At 37.1% G+C, this 10,799-nt stretch overlaps 1 protein-coding gene across 2 annotated transcripts; it reads left to right on the top strand.

The window, feature by feature from the left end:
- Window positions 1-541: 541 nt before the first annotated feature.
- Window positions 542-9,702, top strand: chst3a (carbohydrate (chondroitin 6) sulfotransferase 3a). 2 transcript variants are annotated; one of them, XM_026261515.1, is made up of 3 exons: window positions 542-1,106; window positions 5,735-5,920; window positions 6,005-9,701. In XM_026261515.1, the coding sequence occupies exons 2-3, from the start codon at window positions 5,841-5,843 to the stop codon at window positions 7,167-7,169; spliced, it is 1,245 nt and encodes a 414-aa protein (XP_026117300.1). In that variant the 5' UTR covers window positions 542-1,106; window positions 5,735-5,840; the 3' UTR covers window positions 7,170-9,701. The 2 variants fall into 2 exon arrangements, with proteins under 2 accessions (XP_026117300.1, XP_026117301.1); XM_026261516.1 differs by lacking the exon at window positions 542-1,106 and having other exon boundaries at window positions 5,840-5,920; window positions 6,005-9,702.
- Window positions 9,703-10,799: the final 1,097 nt, after the last annotated feature.

The raw sequence follows: 10,799 nt of genomic DNA, 5'->3' as shown, positions 1-10,799 counted from the left end.
TTTATGCTACAACTGCAGCATAATTTGGCTATTTGACATCAAAAGCGATGGGAATGTGAATTTCATGTTAATATTTTATGTCACTGTAGTTTGTTAAAAATTGTAAATCACTGTAATCACTGTTATAGTCACTGACACTGTACATCACCGCCCCCATGTGGTTACAAAACGTTAATGCTGAACGTTTCGGCTTTCCCTCGTGGCAGCGGACATGAATGACATGGCTATGACTACTTCAACAGTTTATTTATTTCAGTTATCACATAGGGGTCATTCGGTGCACTACTGCATCGCATCAAGTACATGAAATGTAGCCTAAACGAAAAAAATAAATAAATACACGAAACATACACGAAAATAAAAATAGGTAGCCTGTCTATAGCTATCTGGACATCACATGCTATACATTATAACTAATTACGGATTGCCAGCACTATATAAATAAATAAATAAATAAATAAATAAACTAAAATACGCTTCTTGACACTGTTTAAAAGATACCATAATAATGTCTGGTTTACACTTCGACAATAAATGTGGTAGCATAATAAATCATGATTTTCGATAATTCCATTATTCATTCAGTGAGTGTACGAGTTCAGTCTCCGTGAACTAACGCAGTGTTTTATCCTAGATTTCAGACCCCTCGACTCCCCACTGCAAAAGGGGGATGCAGGAATCCACATAGGAGTGTCCCAGGGCCCTCCTCAAACAGGAAAAGCCCTTGTGAACCCTGACACTGGGGGTTCTTTCTTGACCACGTGACGTGTATCCAAGGATAGCCCAAACTTGGAAACCGCCGAGAAATGGACACGTTTCCAGCAAGCTGCACGGGAGAAAAGCGCAAATGGAGATAAATGAATAAGAGGCTTTCTTCAATGCCGTAAGAATCTGGAAATAGCTTTCGGACCATTCAACTTATGAGTTACAGCAAAAGTTGGAACTTTCTTAAGAATGACCGTATTTATAGTTTAACTAGCGTTTTCACTCACGCACATAAGTGCAGTTCTTTTGGGTATTCACATTAAGCGCAGGAACAATGTGTACCAGACGCGATCATTCAGGATGCTCCAGATGAACTACTGGAGACCCGTTCAGTCTGTAAGGTAAGATTTCATGCAGTCTGGCTTTTTTACCGCAATCGCAGAGCATTAACTTTCGCCAAAGACCTGTAAATACTTATACAGCAACATTACAATAGTATTCTTCGAGTTTGTCCTTTTCTGTCGTTTTATTTATATCACACTGAACAATCAATCAATCAATCAATCAATCAATCAATCAATCAGTCTGTCTAAATCAATCAATCTAGCTTCATATTAATCTGCGATGTGGTCAAAATTGAATCTAAACACGTATTTATTGTGTGTGACTAGTCAAAGAACAGAACTGTTTTTTATTTTTATTTTTTTAAATGTGTCTATATTTCTTGAAAACAAAAACTAAAACACATTGTTGCTTCCAACTACTTTTTTTTTTTTTATCCAAATCTTCTGAATCTTTAATGAAACTTTAAGTGGTTAAAAAAAAGGAATGCATTTCTTGCTGCAGATTGTAAATTAACCACCATTTTGAACTGCAAACATTTAATTTGTCATTTAACCAATTATCATTTATTTTTTAACTGGAACTGTCACTGTTACCTAGTAATTAGCCGTTATATTGGTGTCATCATACTCAGTCTCCTGCTAGTTCACACTGATTAGTTCAAACCAGCAAGTGAAAGTCATGGTGTGACCTTACTATGTGTGTGTGTGTGAGAGAGAGAGGAGAGAGAGAGAGAGAGAAGCCATTTGGTGCCACGTCTCTTTAAGGTTTACATTTTGTGATATGTCCATGACAAAAACACCGCCTGTTCCTGTTCCCCTCCTCCACCGCTGCTGCAGCTGCAACTCGTGGGCCCAGGCGGCACAAGAGAGCCTGTCACTGGTGATAGTGGATTTATCTCATATAGAAGAACTCCAGCTAAACACTGCCTATCTCCCAGAAGGTGCCATAACGCACTGCTGAACCGCAAAGCGCTCCGTAATGAAACAAGACAAAAACACAAGGATGAAACATGCTCCCTGGCCCCAGACTGCACACACCTCTCTGATACCCATGCTAACTCACTTCCTGTGTAATGTTTTCTGACAGAAAATGCCACTAGATTATATCCGTGTAATACTCCTGGATAAAAAATTGGTGCTATCCCAAAGGTTTAAAATGATTGACCATATGCCACAGACCAGTCTGAAAGCATCAGATGCACTAGTTTATTCTAACAAGCTACTGATGTGTATCTTCCATCTCTGGGGAACAAATCAATCAAAGTATTTTGTACACAATGGAAAATAAACCCAAACACTGCAACAGCAGGATTTATTTAAAAATAAATTCTAACACATTTATAAGGCTGTAAGATAAGTCATTAATGTAATTTGTATGGGAATGATGCACAGAGTGATGTCCGTTTCTGCTTGAGCAGATCATCAGATTTGTCAAATGCTTCAGTGGTTTTTGAATATGTAAAGATCTCAGCTCAACCGCCGTGCCTGACAGTTTGACGGCTGTGGCATAATAAGCCCACATAATTGGTTTATATTTACTTAGACTGCACACTATCATTCCTTGACGGCTCGAAAATTGTGTCATATCCTAAATGCTACTCTTTGTACAGACAAATTGCGTGGCATTTGCCTATGACAGTTTTCCCACTGGTACACGTCTTATTTTATGACTACAATATTGCACTGGCTCTCCTTGTGTTTTTAGCACAGTTTAGGAAAATGTCACATTCATGAAAGCCACTGTCTGGCAGAGGTCTAGTAGGTTTATTTGTAAAGATGTGATCTTGATATGGTCTGGATTAACCCCTGTCAACTGGTGTTATTTGCCTTGCTGTGAAGACAACACAATACGTTATTGCTAGTAAACGACAGCTCTGAATAGAGCTACGTCAGGTTATGGTAGCTCACTAACTTAAAGCCAATCGGTGGGGTTATCTGGGGTCAAACATGCCCAAAACTACTAGTTTTATTGCACTACACCCCAATATATTTGTAGTGTTAATGTAATGGTGTTGTTCATTTACCATTTCCTTTAAGAAACAGTTTCTTTACATTAGAAGTTTTTATACTTAATAAAGTCTGTTATTCATACACTAATACTCTTCTTAGGAACTGTCATTAGCATATTTAAACCTCTTTATTCAAATCTGTTACTATTCTGAATCTGGTGATATTATTTCAAACCATGTATAGAAGACACTGAACCAATTCAAACCGTATAGCTAGCTCTCAAGAAATGAAAACCGTGTCAAACAAACAAAATTCCACCCACACCATATGGCTTCCAAGATTTAATGAAAGCATTACAGACTTGCTGCAACAGGAAATCAAAAAATAGATTTTTTTCAAAGAAAAAAAAAAGGTTATTTCCTTTTGACTCTGCGGGTTATGGAGGCAGAAACATTCTTTGGCTAAGTTATGAGCTATTTTTATGTTTTATTTATTTTTTTGTGTGTGTGAAGCTTGATGATCACGCCATTCTCATTCCAATAAAAATTTTATCACTTAAAATATTTAAAGGGGGGTGAAATGCTCATTTTCACTGAATATCCTGTTAATCTTGAGTACCTATAGAGTAGTACTGCTTCCTTCATAACTCCAAAAAGTCTTTAGTTTTATTATATTCATAAGAGAAAGATAGTCTGTACCGATTTTTCCCGGAAAAACACGACCGGCTGGGGACGTGACATGTGGGCGGAGCTAAAGAATCACGAGCGCGAGTAGGCTTTTCTGTTGAGAGCGTTTGGAAGCTGTGACATTGTTTGTAAAACAAGCATCTTCGAAATGCAGGGAACAAACAAAAACACTTGCACAACTCCGTTGATGCTCTGTAAAAATAAACTCCATCCACTGGTCCCTTAATGCTGTTTTTTTTTTTTTTTGGTAATCTGTGCAGGGTTGTCTTGCCCTGGCAACCAAAAACACACTTCTTTTGTGACATTTCGCGACGCTCTCGCTCTGATCAGTGAATGTCTGTGCTCTGCTATACGGGAACGTGCGCTCTTCTGGCAGACGTGCCCTTAGGACCCATATAAGGAAATTCCGCTCCATAAACTCATATATAATATATATATATATATATATATATATATATATATATATATATATATATATATATATATATATATATATATATATATAAATAATAATAATAATAATAATAATAATTACAGGATTAATATAGACTACCATTCAACATTTGGGGTCTGTAAGCTTTTTCTAAAAAAATATGCATATATATTTGATTCAGCAAAAATGCATTAAATTGATGAAGTATGACAATGTAATATAATTTATGTATCATTTCAAATAAATGCTTTTTCTTTGATCTTCTTTTGTACTTAATATTCACTTGATGAGTACTGAAAAAATTCTACAGGTTTTGCAAATAAAATGTTAAGCAGGACAACTGTTTAAAGCTAAATCATCCTATTAGAATGATTTCTGAAGGATCATGTGACAATGAAGACTACAGTAATGGCTGCAGAAAATTCAGCTTCCCCATCACATGAAGAAATTAAATTTTTAGATACTGTATCAAAATAGAAAACATCTATTTAAAATTCTAATAACATTTCACAATATAACTTTTTTTTACAAGCTCTTGGTGCATAAAGAAGATCTGTAAAGTTGCAAAGACTAAAGTCTCAAATCCAAAGAGATTCTTTATCAAAGTTAAGACTTTGCCATGCCCTCCTAAAACGGCTCGTTCAAACAAGCCCCAAATCTCTACATCACTATGTGGAAATATTTGTGTAATGCCGCCCAAATGTTCATGCAAAGAAAGAAGGCATGGTTTCAGTAACCACAGTTAGTGTTGAAGCAGACATGTCCGGGAGATGCTCTGTGTATCTAGATGAAAGCAAAAGCACTTTATTTGGCCTTCTGAAAGTAGTTGCATTTAGGAATCATTAGGTTACTTACAAAAGAATAGCAACCGTTTTGTGCGTCGCTTATGTGTGTGCACACGCATGTATGTGTGAGAGAGAAGGCCATATCACACACTGTGGAGTCAGCTGTCTTAACCGTCCGTGGCTTGTGTACTGCAAACACATACGAGCTTCATCACTGTGTCTGTTACGTGACTCTGTTAACTTTCAGGCTTGACTGGATGGTAAAACTAAGGACATTATTAACTTTGTAGAAAATGATGTGTTTGTGAGAGGCAAGACATAGAGGACCTACACTAATGTACAGTATTTGAAAAAAAATGTTTTTGCACATTAAATCATGTCAACATAATCTGTTACACAAAATGCACAAAATAATGTTCTTTAAAAAAGCATCATATGACTATAGTAATCTATTTGAATCTAATTCTATCATATTAAAAAGTAATCTATTTGACTACAAAGTTTTAATAATATTGTAAATACTAAAAGAAGTACTACTTTTGATGATTCTTTGTGATCCACAGAACACAGCAGTTACCAAAGAAAGACACTGTGTTCTGTGGATCATCTCTCATCATTCTACATTAGTGGAATTAGTGGACAGGTGATGACAGTGGAGGCTGCTTGTTTGGGAACAAAGCTGAAATTGTCTGTGTCTGCCTATACTCTCCTGTGCCAAACTGTATAAATCTGTCAGCACTTGGAATCAATACATAGGGCTGGTGTGTTGGTGAGTTTTATGTCTGTGTGGAAATGATGCCAAAACTCCTGTCTTGATTTTGTCTATTGCAGATGAATTGTAACCCAGGTTCTGACATGAGATGAACCCAAAACAGTTGGCAGCAGCGACGAATTAGCAGTCTGTGGAGGCATTTCCTAAATCAAAGTTCATTTGAGAATGAGGAACAAGTACGCAATCATCATTATCTGCATTGTGGCACTTGTCATTATTGAAAAAGAAAACAACATTATTTCAAGGTGAATACACCCCCCAAAATACAAATATTTATTGAAATGTGTTTTAAAAATGTTTTAATTTGACATTATTTTTTAAATGTACAGGGTCTCAGACAAGCTGACACTAATACGGACCCCACAGACAGAGCCTCCAGGGCCCTACAATGCTTCCAGCGCTCTGGTAGTAATGGACGACAACGGTTCCTATCCAGAGGACGGCATTCAGGCAGGCCGAAAGCACATCCTCTTGATGGCTACCACACGCACAGGATCTTCCTTCGTGGGCGAGTTCTTCAACCAACAGGGTGGAAACATGTTTTACCTCTTTGAGCCGCTCTGGCACGTGGAGAGGATGCTATCGATTGGCTCGAGTGGCACGAATGCAAGCACTTCTGTTTGGGTATACAGAGATGTCCTACAGCATCTCTTCTTGTGTAACTTCTCAATGTTGGAGCGCTTCATCAGCCCTCCTCCACAGGACCACGTCACCCCTGCCCTGTTCCGCAGAGAGTCCAGCAAGGCCCTGTGCGAGGAGCAAGTCTGCTCTCCGGTTGTAAAAGATGTTTTTGAGAGGTACCACTGCAAGACGAGACGATGCGGGCCACTCAATCTGACCTTGGCTTCTGAGGTCTGCTTAGGAAAACAGCACAGGGTGATCAAAACAGTGAGGGTCCGACAATTAGACACACTTCGTTCTCTAGTAGAGGACCCTCGGTTGGATATGACACTCATTCAGCTGGTAAGAGACCCTCGAGCCATACTGGCATCAAGGATGGTGGCCTTTGCCAGTAAGTACCAGAACTGGAAGAGCTGGGCAGTGAATGGAGACATTCCTATAGAGGACGAAGAGGTCAAACGTCTCGAAGGAAACTGTAACAATATCCGCATCTCTGCTGAGTTGGGCTTGAGCCAGCCCAAATGGCTGAAAAACCGTTATATGCTAGTACGTTATGAGGATATCGCCAGGTACCCCATGCAGAAAGCAGCAGAAATGTACAATTTCACAGGGATTCCGATGACGACACAAGCACGGGATTGGATCCTCAAAAGCACGCATGCGTCAACCGAGGCAAGTGGCGTGTATTCCACCCAAAAAAACTCTTCAGAACAGGTGGAGAAATGGCGGCTTAGTATACCGTTCAAACTGGCCCAAGTTGTACAGAAAGTTTGTGGGCCGACCATGAAACTTTTTGGGTATAGGTTTGTAGACAGTGAACAGACACTATTGAACAGATCTTTTAGTTTGCTTGAAGAAAAACAATTTATTTAGGCATCGATTACATTTTTTATGCATACATTGTTACAGGAAAACCAAGCGTGAAATGTGACAAGGTTTTGTTTTTATATGTGGACTAAAAACTATGCACAGCAGGGACACACTGTAGCACACTGGGATGCTGCTTATACTGAGGTACTTGTGGCATGCTTCACCTGAATTATTTAAACAAAGCCTATCTGAAATTATGAGTGAATGATTGTAGATACCTTCATATGAAAAACAAAGTTTGATTAGGATAAAAAATCATCTGTACTAATAAGATGAGTCATAATGTGCCTGTGAATGTGCTTATTTGTGTGTGTCTGGAAACAGTGTTTCCTCTTTTCTCAAAAAAAGCTAAAAGATCATTATTACACAAGAGAAGTAAAACAAGCAGGCATCTTATTTATGTGTTATGCTGCTGCTAAAGTTATGTCTGGTCACTAGAGTCACTTCAAATTGCAAATTAAAGCCCAAAAGGAGTTTTGGCTTTGAGAGTTGTCGTTGATTTTTTTTAATGCATTTGGATATTACCAGATATTAACTGAAAAAAAAAATCCACTGTATAAGGCAGTCAGTATAAAAGGCAGCCTTTGACAGCCAGCTGTGATCCCAGAGTAAAATTATAGCATTATTCTCTAAAAAATGCAGAATAGACCTTCATCCATGCACATTTGTAATAGTTTAGTATTTTAAACCTTTTTAAAACACACACAAAAAAAATATAAGAGAGTAAAATAACACAACAACAATGGCAAAATACTGACGAAAACACCAACATATTCCAAGAGCATCTGCTCTTTGACCAGGTTTAAACGGAAAAAGCAGCAGCAGATTCTTCAGGACCTTCCAGTATTTTCTGGCTAGATTAATGGTAGACTTTTGAAAAGCAAAGCATTCTTAAAATAGCTGAATAGCATTTAGTTTCAACTACAGCCCTAATTCCAAAGCTATTTCAAACATCACATATGTTTTATTTTTAGAATGACCATCTGTGAAATATTGTTACATACATATGAAATCTAGACATTCTGGGAACAGTGATGTTTTTTCTGCCCACATAATTTTAAAATCTTATCTCAACAGATTTACTGAGAACCAGTGATGGTCTCTCTGCACAAATAAAAGACAAATGTTATCTCATCTAAATATTCACATCACCCTCAAACTATTTCCTGGACTTGGAGATCTAGTGTGCCAAAGCTTAGATGTCTGCATTTTTAACACAGTGGTTCTTTGAAAAGAGATACAGTAGTATCTTCATGCTTTATTTAAAGGTTTCATTTTCACTGCAAGGAAGCAGCACATCATGCAGAATACATTGTTTTTCACAGAAAGAGTTGCTTCTCCGAACAATAACACAAATTTATGTTTCTCTTTAATTGTACTGCTGCTATCTGTTTGCAACAATAAATAATTTAAGCTCATCTATTCCATTCACTGGCACTATAAGATAAATGTGCACTCAAGAGTCTAACATCTGTTAAGCAAGGAGCGAGAGAGTGTCTGCCTGTACACTAGTATTTCACAAAATATGGGTTTATTATGATCCACCATTATTGTAATGTCCCTTGAAATCATAATCCCTGATTTAATGAGTCCATAGGGAAATTTTGCATTGATAAAACAGTGAAGCTGCCACTCTGCTTCAGCGTATGCGCTGTGATCGTCACGTAGCTTTCGTGAAAGCTGACTTCAAACTGAAAAATCAGTTCTCTAAGTGTGTGATGTTGTAATGCTAAGCATAAAGTGTGATTTATACGTGCAGGACTTCTGTTGCTAGTTCATTTTGAGGACATATGCAAATGCATGTTTCATTGACACAGGACTTTTCTTCTCCACAAATCAATATCAAACACATCTCTGATGTTCATACATGCCATAAAAGTCCTATGAAATGAAACAAATGTCACAGTATTTTTTCTTTAACTCGTTCTTGACTGATTCGGGACTACTATGAGAGCGTTGTGCAGTCAGGGCAACAGGAAATCAGCCTCGATGTGTATATGCATGTGTTCCACTCTCTCAGGATGTGCCACACCTTCTAAGTGGCGCTCTGTCCACACTAGGGTACAGACGGCCGTTGAACAGGCCTTTCATACTGTCTTTCCAAAGCTTCCAGTCTCTAAAGCACACAGCACTGCCTGTTTACGGCTCGGAGGCCTGCTAGCCTGAGCTGACTAATCATATGCAACACAGAGGGATTATTCCACTGACTCGAATTGACTCATTAATGCAAAAATAACGTCTCAAACCAGACAAAAAGGTATTTGTGAGGGGGGAAAATAGGATGTGTTTATGGAAAAAAATCCCTTTCAGGATATTTCTGAGTTGTTGCTTATTCATGCAATCTTGCGTCTCATTGCTAATGTTTATCTTTAGTGTCTGGTCGAAAACAGCACTGGAAAAGTGGGGGAAATACGTGGCTGGACCAGAGAGAGAGAGAGTGAGGGTGTGAGAGAGAGTTCTGACTTGTCTGCTTATGCCAATAATTACCATCAACAAACAATAAATACAGGGCCTGGAAAACCCTCCAAATGATTAAATTTCCATTCTTCATGATTTAAATACTTACAGTATATTGCTTAAAATTGCTGTTAATTACAGTGTATTGTGATGTATTGTGTATTGTGCAGTTGTGCTTTCAACCGCAATATTCAAAATACATTACAACATATTAACAAAATAACTGCCCAAACTGTATATAAAGTATATATGAAGTTAAGAATGACATAATGTAAGTGTTAGTAAATGACAGAATTATTCTTCTGATGGATTTTTTTTCTTACTGTATAAAAGATTATTGAACTTTTTTTCATTCAGAAAAATTAAGTACACTGAACCAGTTCATTAAGATTGTACACTACTTTAAAAATGGCATCAGTAAAAATAATTTTAAAGTAATAATTTTATTCAATTAACATGCATTAAATTGATAAAAATTTCAGTAATGACAATTTAAAAAAAGATTAAATTATTTTAAATGAATATTTTTCTTTTGAACTTACCAAGTGTCAAAGAATTCTGAAAATAAATAAATAAATGTAAGACGATTTCCAAAAAAATAAATAAATAAATAAACACAAAAACATAAACAAAATCTAGCAGCACAACTGGTTTCAGCAAATCAGCATATGAGAATGATTTCTGAAGTATTGTGTGACACTGAAGACTGGAGTAATGGCTGCTGAAAATTCAGATTTACTATCAAGGGGAAATAATCATTTAAATTTATATTCAAATAATGAACAGTTATTTAAAATTATAATAATATTTTGCAATATTACTGTTTTTCACTGATTACTTTCGGTCAAATAAATGAAACTGGTGAGCAGAAGAGACTCCTTTAAAAAGCATGTAAAAATCCACCACACTTATAAATGGCAGTGTACCATGCCACTTTATTGTGGAGATGCTTCTGCATTATGCCTTTAGCTTCTTCTATCCCAGGTGTTTGACTATAATTGGTAAAAAATATGCTTTTTTTCCCTTCAGTTTTACAAAACACCCTAATGCCTCAGCATCTTGTCGCTATTCATATGCTGGTTGTCAAGTTGTTTAAGCTCTGTGACAGTAGAGGGCAGTGTGCACACGAAAATAGAGCAGTTCTGAATCAGACAGGTCAGCTTCTTAAAATAACCT

This window comes from Carassius auratus, unplaced genomic scaffold (assembly GCF_003368295.1).
Source record: "Carassius auratus strain Wakin unplaced genomic scaffold, ASM336829v1 scaf_tig00215878, whole genome shotgun sequence".
Lineage (NCBI taxonomy): Eukaryota > Metazoa > Chordata > Actinopteri > Cypriniformes > Cyprinidae > Carassius > Carassius auratus.
The sequence above is the reverse complement of the archived record's forward strand: the minus strand, read 5'-3'. Positions and strand labels throughout refer to the sequence as shown.

What these genes read in the sequence shown, in the direction of transcription:
- chst3a (XM_026261516.1), top strand. Translation starts at nt 5,841, where the DNA reads ATGAGGAACAAGTACGCAATCATCATTATCTGCATTGTGGCACTTGTC. An exon ending in GAAAACAACATTATTTCAAG is followed by an intron (nt 5,921 to 6,004) that starts GTGAATACACCC and finishes TTAAATGTACAG; the next exon opens with GGTCTCAGACAAGCTGACAC.